The sequence below is a fragment of the Phyllostomus hastatus genome, unplaced genomic scaffold, assembly GCF_019186645.2.
Source record: "Phyllostomus hastatus isolate PE091 unplaced genomic scaffold, TTU_PhHast_1.1 phas_contig_29, whole genome shotgun sequence".
NCBI lineage: Eukaryota > Metazoa > Chordata > Mammalia > Chiroptera > Phyllostomidae > Phyllostomus > Phyllostomus hastatus.
The window spans coordinates 27,804,404-27,817,525 of NW_025333835.1; the positions used below are offsets into that span (position 1 = coordinate 27,804,404).

The 13,122-nt window shown below is 33.3% G+C and overlaps 1 protein-coding gene across 1 annotated transcript in view; it reads right to left on the reverse strand.

Moving 5' to 3' along the window:
• MYCBP2 (MYC binding protein 2) overlaps positions 1-13,122 on the reverse strand; it is a 267,325-nt gene that overhangs the window by 54,842 nt on the left and 199,361 nt on the right. The window contains 1 exon segment of the mRNA XM_045839168.1: positions 11,357-11,479. Within this exon segment, the coding sequence (XP_045695124.1) occupies positions 11,357-11,479 (123 nt within the window).

Consider the following 13,122-nt stretch of genomic DNA (forward strand, 5'->3'; position numbering starts at 1 on the left):
TATTCTTATAGGTCATGATGTGCCTTATGGCTTATATACAGGGTGGGGCAAAAGGAGGTTTACAGTTGTTCATATGGAAAATGACACAATTAATTAATAATATAAGTTCTGCATTTCACATACTCACAACTGTAAGCCTCCTTTTGACCCACACTATATATATCGTCTTGTTCTGAAAATTTTACAACTCCCCAAAGCAGGCACTTCTCTCTACACACTATCTATTTTCAGACCTCATACATGTTTAAATTAAATAAGAGTAATATTTAGCCTATAGATATAGTCAACATGCATATCAGGATAATCAACACTATAATACTGAACAGATAGATCACAAATTAACTCCAAATATAAAAAGTTAAATGAATAAGCTTTAATCTTAAAAAATGGAATGGGATGAAAATGACTGCGGTGAATCGTAACTTCCTCACTGAAACCACCTATGTTCACTAAGCATGGCCCGTCCATGACGGCACGCATACCCACCCTTCAGTTTGTGAGACAGAGATGAAAGAGCAGAGGCAGGCCCAGCTACACCATAATTTTTGTAAATGCGCTCACGAGAAGCAAGGTTGCGAGATGGAGATTCTACAGTGGAAAACATTGGCAAAGAAGCAGCACAGATTCAATGGAAAAAAATTTAGCAGAGAACACAAGCAGAAACAAAGCATTTCAAATGATATGTGTGACAACTGTTATTAAAAGTTTATATTCAGCTAGATTTTTCAACAAGTTTATATTTCTTTAAAATTAAAACTGAAAACAAGTGTCATATTAATTAATTTAGATTAATAACGACGGCTTCAAATGTGGTAACTTAAAAATCAAGTAAGGCTCAGAGCTCTGATAAATCAAATTTGAGCGTTTCTCTTTATACTAATACTTCTTAAACTTGGTTTTCTTTAATTTGGTTCTCACTTACTTACAAATAAAAATTTTTAAGTAAAAGTTTTGGGGGCGTAAACAGTGGGAAATAAATTCACTTACAGTTTAACCTACTGCCCCCTAAATTTCTATATGGACACGTGACTATGATTCTTCCACTATGTATCTCAGAGTGGGCTCAAGTTGACATTATGGTTATCTATTTTTCTGAGTTCATCTTCAGTGAAAAATGCTAGCACTAATCCCAACATTTAGTGTTTACACTTTGTAGATCCTATTACTGAGGCACCATATTTTGTTTATAAAGCTTCACAATACAAACAAAGCAAAGAAAATTCACAAGTCACTGAAAAATGTTAAACACATTCATGATTTACCATGCATAAAATGAAGTACTTAAAATTAAATAATTTATCTTGTAAAAAGAATAGAACCTTTAAAGATAGTCTTTAAAAGCAGAATACTAAAAAGCCCTCTAAATCTTAAAAAATTCCATTTTATTTAAAATTTTAACTCATAGCAATTAAATAAATGTAATTAATTGAGTTGAAACATACTTAGGTAATGAGATAGCTTCCTTAATATAAAAAATTGAAATAAAAATTCAATATAACACATACTTTTCTCAAAACAGGAAGGTAACAGTTAACTGATTCATTATTACGGACAAGATTAAAGGTGAACTCGTAAACCAGAAAGTTACCCCTTGTGAGGCAGTGAGTGGGTATCATGTGTCGGGTACGGTTTCAGTCATTGAGAATGAAATGTGAACAGAAATAAAGTCCCAGCTCCCATGGTGCTTGCTTATCTTCAGGTGAAGAAATGAACAAATACACACATACTTGATCAGGTGGTGATAAACGTGGGAGTCATAAGCATGCAGATGCTGGGTAACATTTCATGCCTGGAAAAGACCACTTAGGGAGCGAGGTCTAAAGAGACCAAAGCCCTGGGACATTCCTAGGAAGACAGAATACAGGAGGATGTAGAAAAGAGACTAGAAATGAACAGTCGGTGAGGTAAGAAATATTCTGCAAAGAAGGAGTTTCCAGGAAGAAAGGTCAACTCTGTCAAACACTGCTGATAAATCAAGTAAAATGAGATCTGAGGATTGACAAGTGAATTTAGCAAAAATATCAAAGACCGACTGCAGCAATTTCTGTAGATGAGGTGAACTGCAGACACTTGAAGTGGGTTCAAGAGAGAATGGCAGGCGTGGATGGAGAGATGTGCCACATGCTATCAAATCATCTTCAACTAAGTTAAATAAGTTTTAATATTGTTGAGCATTCTTCTTATTAAAGTCCATAAAACTCAAAAGGTGCCAACAACTACAAAAGGAATTCTTATAGTATTTAAATCTCATAATAGATAGTTTGCAACTCTCACTGAAAATATCAGTTAGAAGGGTGTTAGCTTTTAATTGGAAGAGTTAGTTCAAAGGGAATTCCAAATGCCAATGTAAAAATACAGGCTTGTGGCTTGGTTGTTAACATCTGTGAAGACTGGGTTTAGCAAAAGGACACAGGAGCAGGAAATCAAAATACTAACTTGACTGGAAGCACCCATAAACACAAATGTGAAAAACTACAAGGACAACACTAGTAGGCTATGATGTGAGGGGTTTAAGGACAAACCTCTGGAAAAGGTTTCGAAGGAAAAAAAATAGCCTCGAAGTCTTTTTCACTGTTACGAAGCCTAGAGAAATTAGATTCCTGGTATGATTCAGAGTGAGAAGAAAAATTCTACAAAAGTCTAAAAAGGTTAGTGCTAAATGCCTAAGAAATTAAACTGTGACTGCAGATAACACCTGTGCTATGCATTTACTGTGTGTAAAATTTGCTCATTTAAATATACTTTGATATAGTTAACTTTTTAGAAGATTTATATTTTTCAATTTTAAATATGAAAGCAAACCTTAAGAGATATACTGAGAGTATACAATACCACTGCATAATATATATCCAGAATCCTAGTATCAGGATTCTGGTATCAGGAGGAAAGCGCAATTATGTGAACGCTAAAGGAGCTTAAGACATGGATAAGAACCAAAAATTATCTACACAAGTGTTAATATACTAAATTAACAAAAGACGAATGAAAGCTAGAACAAAATTTCCACCTTAAGGATACAATAGCAATAAGCTTTCCACTAGAATAGAATATTAATCCACACGATATGAATGTAGAAAGGAAGGTAAGTGAAAATACGTAAGACAGACAACCTCCAACACATGTGTCTCTGAATGACTTCTAGACTTTTGTCCAATTACTTTATCCTGTAATCGGACAAAACATATGTAACATATTACTGAATATATAGTAAGTCCTTAGTAAATATGGTAATGGATATACCATTAGGGAAAAGCATATCATTTCAGAGTTTTTGATGGATGAAATAGGAAAATTCAGAGCAAAATTTGATGTGTAACTCTTCCAGGCCTTAGAATAATTTCAAAAAATTCCAGGAAAAGATTAAAGATTGCTCCTTGAGCAGTAACTTGAAACACGAGAGGGCTAGGGAAGCTCTCAGCAATAAAAACCTGGTTCTCCACAAACTGCTTACTAGTTGCAAGTCTATATATCAGAGAAATCAGACATTTCTGATCAGGTGATTATTAACTGTAACCATGTCCTGCCTTCAGAAGGATACAACACTTAAGTAGCACAGACAGCTAGAACTGAAAGCAAAACTAAAAGTCTTTTAGGATAAAATCCTTATGTTTGGAGAGAGAAGAAAAAAGCAGGCACCAGTCACTGCCTCAAACCTGGGAGAAGTATTAACCACAGATAAATCAGAGGCATCGTTCCATTCTTTTATTGTTATTGGGGGTGGGGGGCAGGAAGCAGGATTTCTGTTTCCATCCTCTCTAAAAGACTGAGAATAGACAACCAGAACAACTCTGTGATGAATTTCCCACGTGGCAAAGTTTATCAGGGATGTTGCCAAAGGAGTGAAGGTACAAAATAAGGTTAGAGTAAATGACCCCTTGGCTTTTCCAATTTTTACAGTTTATGTAAGGTAACTGAGACGTAATAGAAAAAAAATTACTAAAGTGAGTTAAGAGTCTCTCTTATTCAAGTCTTCGATTTGCCAGTTAACTGGATAACTTGGGCAAGTCACTAAGAATTCTCTTATTTCTAAAATGAGAACTAGATGACTTCTTAGGCCCCTCAAACACTAGAAATTAATTATACATCATATCAATATGGCATATTTCCTAAATAAACAAAGGGAGTGGGGGAAAAAGCCAATCTCTAATGATGAGATAAAATGTTTAATGTAAAAGATAAACATTTAGTTGATTTTGGTGATGGTATCATGGTATACAAGTACTTCCAAACTCATCAGATGTACACATTTAAACCTTAATAAAGCTGTAACAATATTTAGTTTTAGTTTTGCAAAGTTTAAGTAATGAGATATACTATAATGTAGAACTATTAGGGAAGAGTGGGAAATAAAGAAGACCTATTATAAAAATAGAATTTAAATACTTTAAAAAATGCTTTCTAAATTAAATTAATCACAAAATCATGAAAATGCTCTAAAGGTTATTTTTACTAAAATGTATATGAATAATTTGATGGTATATTTAGAACTTATCAGTCAACAATGTTTCTGTTAGTTATGGAGATGCTAAATATGTTTTCCATATTCAAATTATATTATAGTTTACTGGAGCTAAGTTACACAAGTGAACTCATTTTTCCTTAAACCTGCTTTTTATTGTGTGTTCATCTTTCTAAAACAAAGCCAGAAGACTGACTTCCTTCTAGACTGGCTCCCACAACTGTCATTAGTGTGTCCTGTGCATTTTACAGCCTGAGTATTTCCCAACTTGTTCCTTCTCCTACATTCCCACTGCAATTTACACCTTAGTTTAAAAGCCCTGTTCAACTTTTCTCTGGACTTCCTACCTCTAAGATTTGCTGTTTCTTTATAACCTTTTTCATAATATTTTCAGTTCTTTCACAAATGTAACACTGATCCTATATCACTCCTTTAGTTGAAAGTTCTGAGGACCTTTAAACCTGCTCCTCCACTTTATTCCCTATACTTAGAGGATTAAGTCTAATCTACTAAGTATGGCCTATCAAACCCTGCATGATGGCCCCATTCTAGTGTAAGATGCTGCCACTAGGGTATTCACACTGTAAGCTGCAAATGACGTATCTCAACTGAAACATGTTCTCTAGCTGATCAAATAAGTTGATTCCTATGAGGTAGTTAAAATGCTGTTACATGGCAAATGTTTGGTATGTGTTAGCTATTACCATTTCATGCCTAAGAGATCTTCTTTCCTCAAACTACCAACACATTTTCCACATACTAACTCCGGGATGCTGTCGGTTTCCTATTTTACTGAGAAAAAAAAAAACAAAACGAATGAACAAACAAACAAAAGGAGAACATTCTCAAGCCCCTAATACTATGCCTTCTTCTTTCTCTCCTGTTATGATGGATAAACTATGCTAAGCTATGGATAAACCAACCTTTCTCCTTGTACTAGATTTCATTCTCTCTCCTATGCAAGAATATTGTCCTAGCAATTTTCTTCTGTGTCCTGTATCATCAATTTCTCTCTCCTTATTGGACCATTTTCCTTAGAAAACAACCTTAATTTTTTTTTCATTATAAAATGAAGAAAATAAAAACCTGTCCCAAAATCTTGCATCCTCTCTCTTGGTTTCACTTTATGCTTTGCCTTTCCCTGTACAGTAAATCTTAAGGAGCAGGCACAGACATCATTCTCCACCTCAGTCCACTGGAATCTTATTGCTAAATTCCTTAGGAAGTCTAAAAACTGCATACATAATTTTGAAATAAAAAAGTAAATTATAGAACATACTTTTTTCTCCCTCATTCCTGTGCACACATATACATGGTAAGGCAAGGAAAACTTGTAACTTTCACTTCTGTAATTATTCTATTTCACTAGAATAACTGGTAAAATAATTTCAATGTATATATAGGTATGTGTACAGTTATAATAAAATAATTCCACTAATTAAAAGTCAAATTAACTTAACATACCATGGTATTTCAAATTCCAGAGATTAGCGAAAAAATTATACTCCAGGGAAAAACTTCTAAAGAACTACTGATAATAATGTTCAAAGAAAGATCAGGTTGACAAGAAGGGCAGTTTATGTGTATCTCCGTAGAGCTCATCTACCTAGCTGGGAACTTGAGTTGTGACATTTGGTAAATTTTTTCCATTCAAGCCAAGGTATATTCTTAAAATTAAACTATAAAGGGAAAAATAACCAATACAGGTAAAACTATTATGTTAGAATCTAGAACTAAATGTAAGCACAACTTATGATTTTATATTATTTAACAGTAGGCAAAATTGAATATTTAAAACATGGCCTTTGTAGTTAGTATAACTGGCCTCATATCTGGATCTACCATCTTACTATGAATGTTTCTATAGCAAATAATTCATCTTCTCTAAGCCTGTTGCCTTACCTGTAAAATGGAGTCATTATCTCAAAGGAAGATGTATGTGAATGCTAAGTACCATATTTAGTACATGGTGGTGATGATCAATATAAGCAAAGATGAACAACGTGGTCCTCTATACATAATGTTTTATTTTAGCATCACAGAAATATAAAACAAAAATGATTCTCATTTTACTATTTAAAAAAGGGAGCATACATAATCCACCTTCCAAAGCAAGAAAAATGCTGGTGGAATGGATGTCAGCCAAGTTCAGGGAAGGATAACTTACTCAGGCAGTCTTAGCAATGAGCACTCTGCCACATTGGATTTTCCTAATCAGACAGGATCAATACAATTCTAATTCACTTCCAAAACAGAAAAGCTGTTTTTATATTCCATAGCTTTTTTTAGTTATGCTGAAGATTAAGACTTCTGGTTTCTGGAATTTGGAAGTCAAACTTCAGTGATAACTCTGCGAGAATACCAGGTTTGTGAAGAGACCCGAGTAATTCCCATTGTTGCAGCACAGGTAAGTGATGATTCAGAAAATCGGTAAGTGGGACATGATTTCAAATTTGCCCCAAGATGGTGGTAAAGAAAGTGGTGGTACTGATAACACTTAGACACAATATGCATAAAATTATCCTGACACATGTCAGCTGGAAACCTATGATTCTTTCAAAGAGACAAATCTGATTTATTATAGTCTTTCTATTTCAATTTGAAATATTTTAAAAATAATTTTGTAAAATAAAAAGTAATTACACTTGTTTCTGAGAAGCTGTATGATGATCCTTTAAACAGAACAAAAAGGTCCTTATTCCTTAGCTCTCATCTGCTGCCACTATGACATTATCAGAGTAACTTTTGTTTAAACATTTTATATATACATTTTCTAACTGATTATGATTTATTTTTTTTGTTTTTCCCTTGACCTTACCTTTAAAATTTCCTTGAATCTGAATTCATCTAAATATAAAAAGTCTATTGTTTCATAAAATGAATAAACTAAGTATTTACTTCTCTTTTATTCTTCTATAATGCTTATCAGGGAAGGGAAAAAATTATTTCACACATATTACACTATTGTATTTCCTCCAAGTTCTTCTTTTAAGAGACATTCAAATGAATATCATATATGAATAGAGATTAGCTAAATTCATACTAACATTTCTAACCTAATTAGCTTTATTAATTAAACTTGCCTAAAATATAGTATAAATCTAGAAAAGTTTCTAGGCTTGTATACTCTTTACCTAAGCTAGACAACCATATTATAGTGAATAACATCATTTGCTAACTATATACTACCCTGGTTCCTAATAAAATCTAAACAAGCTAGCATTATCTTAAGTAATCCTAAAAACAGTTATCAAAGTAATTTTGTAAAAAATGATGTAGACCTCACTGTGAATGTACTTTATTAAAGCAAAGAGGTCATGCATTTGAATCCAAACAATGGGTGTGTCAGCTAAGACTTTTATAAACTATCTCACTCAGTGAGTGTATTTGTATATTGCAGCCGACATGTGAACTGAAGGCCAAGGAGCACATACTGTCATATTTTAAGGAACTTGGGGAAATTTATCTGGAAGTGAGGAGGTCATTAAGAAAAAAGACCACTCAGCTAGGTGTAATTTCTTTGGGTCTATTTTCCACAGTGGTGAGAGAAACTATCGTGGATTAAGGGCTAGAGCAGTCCTAGGAGGCAGAACTGGAATCAAATGATCAGTGTAATATATTAAAAACAAAAAACAACAAAATATAATAATAATAAAAAGTAACAGAAGAAAGAACAGTTTGAGAAAATTTGGAAGCCTAAGTTGCTATATATTTTATGAATATCAAATTCACTTACAACAAACAAACCTGCCCAGTACAGTCTCTCTTTCACCCGCTGAAATAGATTTATCATCTCAGGGCATCTCTAAATAGCAAAAACCCGACGTGAAACAATGAAAGGTGTCCCTATGACTGGTGCTTGGCACAGTCATGCACATTACAGAAGAAAATTTGAAGTTAAGTATGTTCTTCCAAACATGTTTTATAGTATATATTTGCCAATACAGGAATCAGAATAGACAGCATAATAGTCATATTTTAGTAGATACACTTTAAAAAAGTGTGATTAAAAACAAATGTTTTAGCTGCAGAATGTCTTAGCTCAGAATAGCTGAAATGCTTCAAAAATGGGGAAGGGATAACATCCTCTTTAAATAAAACCACTCCAGTGAGTTGATAAATAATTAGTAACTGATAAAACTCAGAACAAAGCTTCAGAAATGGCTTGATGAGGCAGGTAAGGCTGACAGACTTACTCTGAAGCTGAGGTTGCTGGAAGGAAAGGGGCTGTCCGAACACAAATGGGCTGTGGACTAGGGAAGAGGGAGGTTTTGCAGCTTGATCAAAGATGGAAGGAGCTGGGAGATTGGGCCGTGACTGAATTGAATTCAATATGGCACTCAGTTGGTCACCTGCAGTGGGCAAAACAGTCAAAACTACAACTTGTTATTAATTAACATCCAAAATGGCAAAGTAAATGGTGCTTCATGACATTCAGATAAAGTTAAACACTAAATAAAACAATGCCAATTCAGAAATGTGTGGAAGTTGGTGATCATCAACCTCAAATTAGGGACCAAAAGTTGCATGTTGTTTTAATAACGGAAGCACCCACAAAATCTATTAAAACAGCCCAAATTGATTTAAATTCATTGATTAAATTCATAGATGTTCACAGATACAACATCTAGCAACAGCACAGGAGAATACACAGTCTATGAAGAATCTATGGTAAGTTGATTATCATCTAAGTATAAATGAAGATCTAAGAAAATGTCTTCGACATAGTATCTGACAATGACTAACAACACCCTGCCTCATACACAGTAAACTGCATGCAGAAAATAAGTAGGTAAGATGAGTGTTGAAAAATGTAGTACTCAAGGGAAGCAAAGCATACATTATTAACATAGTAATATCTTTACATTACAGTTATGTTAGTACTTTCTTTTTTAAAATTATTACTGCCAAAGTAATTATTCATTTTTAAAAGCACAGACTCTTTTGCTTTTATGGATAATAGAAAAGTCTCTAAGACAATAAGATAAAAAGGAATATGAGCTACCTGACTTGAATAATATCTCAAATATGAATTCTGACATTTTCCCTTAAGATTAAATACAAAAGACATTAACAGAAAAACATTTTTAAAAATATGAAATAACATAACTGGATAGACTATAGCTGCTTATTTATAAGACTATAGTTTAAATGATGCTGAAGAGAAAAAAATTTCAAATGAAGCACCAACAGAAATAGATTTACACAGAAAGAAGTATACACACAAGCTATACACCTTTATTTTTCAAAAATTAATGCTGTAGATTACAAAAAGAATTTCAGAGATTTTTAGAGATTATAATTAATTTGATAAAATTGTTTTGAAGAGAAAAGATTTTTATAGAACACAGTATCTTGAATAGTATAGAATTAAATAAAATGGGAACTATTGTTAAAGGTAATAAATGTTAAATATAGTCAGATAAAAGTTTCTTAGCATTTTTTGCTTCATCTAAATATTTAAAAAGTGTATAAGCACATGCTATTTTTGAGCAATATTAACAAAATCCCACTTTTAAAAAGTAATATATCATTATTTGTATTTAATAACACATGTCAGCAATGTTTGCATCTCTTAAAAGTTGGTTTTTATGATGTTTTCATAAATTATATTTTAAATACTGATTTAAAGTGATAGCCACCAGTATAATTTAGACATTTTAGACACTGAAAACACACAACTTGAATTAAAGATGGCTTTAAAACAGGTTGCCATAGAAGTATAGGAGTGGTAAGTAAGCACCGAGATTTTAAGGACTGGCAACGGTAAGAAGGAACACGAAGGAAACACCACGGAGAATTCACCCTACGCAAGTGTGAAGACTGAGCTAAGGTTAGCTGAAAGCTGAGCTACCAGAAACGAGCAAGCACACCTGTGGGAGACACCAGCACAACAGAGTAGGGAGGGCCAAAAAGAAATCTTGTGGTTAGGCTTCCTTCATAAAAATTTTCTGTGGAAAATAATATCAAAAGAGGTGGTTTTATTTTAAATTGAGTATTTCCTCTATGTTGAGGTAATTTTGCTTTTTGTAGACTTTTATTACTTCACTTGCACTGCAAGTCAGGTAAAATGACATTGTATCTATTTCTTGAAATCAAATCCTGTGAATTAGTTTAAATAACACTTAAAATGATTTCCATGAAAGCAATTTTCTCCCTCTAACCTACTGTCCTACTGCATGCTATCTGCTGACAACATGGCTGATTTTGAAAGAGGATCAGATTCATAGCGAAGAACATGAATGTGTCCGAATTTACACACAAATGAAATCTGGATGAAATTCACGTATAAATTATTTCAAAATAACTACTGCTTCAAGTGTCCATGATGCTGGTTTCTTCCATTAATGCAGCCAAAAAATTTGTATACATTTTATATCCATATGCCTTAGGATTTCTTCCAGCTTTATTATACATACCAAATCCAAAGATGTCATGTCATATAATTCTAAATTAACTAAGATAACATGATTAGACATTCAAAACCCCACAAATTTAATATAGCTGATGTGCAATATTACTTAAAATATTACTTAAAGTTGATTTTAATGGATCACTTTGGGAAGTTCTTTTTTGTTTATTAACATTACTCCTAATAATAACTAGACAAGGGAAAATAGTTCTTTTACTGGATATAGTGACACAGAATCTTTATGATATAAATTCAAAGTGAGTGTCTTTAAAATAGGAACAAATATGTAAACAACTATAAATGAGCTAAAACTGACAAAAACAATAGTATTAAAGAAATTTTTGTAAATGATTTATTTGATCATTAGTTTTCTAGGAACAAACTGTAATAAAGTTTTGTGGATAAACAATAATTAAAATAGGTAGGAAAGAAGGTAATAAAAATATTAAAATTAGGCATGTAAAAGTCTACTTATGAACACCTACCTTTATTATTTCCGAGTCCATAATCAAATCCTTGGGCACTGCAACTTGCCCCTTTATTGAAAGCTTGTACTGAGAAAGGGCTTGGAGGAGGAGTTTGAGAATTCTGATCCAGAAGCACTTGTTCTACAAAAAAAGGCACAACTATAAAAGAGGTTTCTGATGTGTTATCCCACATTCAAAGAACAAAGAGAAAAATGCCAGAAAGATTTTATGATGGTCAATATTTAAATTTGGTAATAAGTTTACCAATTAGGTCACTGACACTGACAAAGTACATGACAAATCTTTGTTTTCATCTGTCAAATAAACAGTGCAATTCAGAAATAGGATATTCTCTTAGGGAACCAATTTACTTTTATTGTGGTAGAAATCACTGAATGTATACTATTATTTCTGAACCAGAAACTCATATTTTAACAAATTTATACAAGGGCATTTTACAAAACAAAACTGGATACCCTATAAACCAGAAATCAAAATATTTTGTATATTAGTATTCAAATAGGAAAAAAATCTTCAAAATATCTAAGTGTATGGTACCCAGAGGAATTTTGACTTGTAAAATATTTCAAATTTTGAATGTGAAAATTATGGAAAATTCAACTTTTAACTTATTTTCACTTATTATATAAGGATATTTTCCCTAAATAAAAAGATGATAAACCAGGTCTTGAAGTCAGACCTACTAATGCATCCTAAAGTCAACAAATGTATCAGAATTCTTAGTTCAAGAAAGAAATGGCAAATATTTTATTTAGTTTACAAATGGGAACAATGCAAAATAAAATTGGTAAACTGAGTTAATCCTCCATTAATAATTAAGTGGCTATAAATTCTATCTGATATAATACTAAAACACACCATAATTAATCGAACTGACGACTCTTTGGTTCGCAGCCCACGCTCAATCCACTGAGTTACACCAGCTAGGTATAACCTTATTTTTAAGTAAGAAAAATTTATCTGTAAAGGCAAGGAAGGGAGCAGGCTCTAACATTGTGTTCAATGAATTATTGATGCAGCATGGAATGGTGTAATGAGCACAGATTTTGGGATATAAACAAAGGTTCTGGCTCGAGTCTTACCTCTGCCTTGTATTCAGTTGTATAACCACAGGTAAGTTGTTTTAAATTCTATAAGCTTTAGTTTCCTTACCAGTAAAATGAAGATGATATAACCTATCTCAAAAGCTTACTGTGGGGCAAATGAAGCCAGTCAGGCTCCCTAACCAGCATGTCAGGATGACTAAGTCCTGACATTACTGCCATAGCCTTGAGAATGGGTCTGCATGCGCAGAATCACATTTTGCTATACAATATCTTGGCACCCTGTCTGCTTTGTGTGCATTTGGTATACAAGGGACTTGGGACTCCCTGCCAGGGGGACAGAAGGCTTGCAGTGTGCATGGATGGCCCCACCCCTGAATAAAGGCATGTCCGGCATTCCCACAACTCCACAAATTTTCTTCCCTCTACCTGAATCCTGTGTAAACCTGCCCGGCCTTGAAAGGCTGCAACACAATTGGCGTAGTCAGCAGGATTTGATCCTGCATGGGGAAACCTGAATGGATTTCCAATTTCTCAAGGCTGTGGGAGTACTATTTCTCTCAGTTGCCCAGACATCTGGGTAAGGGAGCCTGATTAACTTCATTTACCCTACACTTATTGTGGTGACAAATGGGAGAATGTTTTATGTATAATGTTAATAGGTACTTCTAAATGTACTCTGTCATTCAAGCAGGTTTCAAAAGTTTTTTCAATCTATTT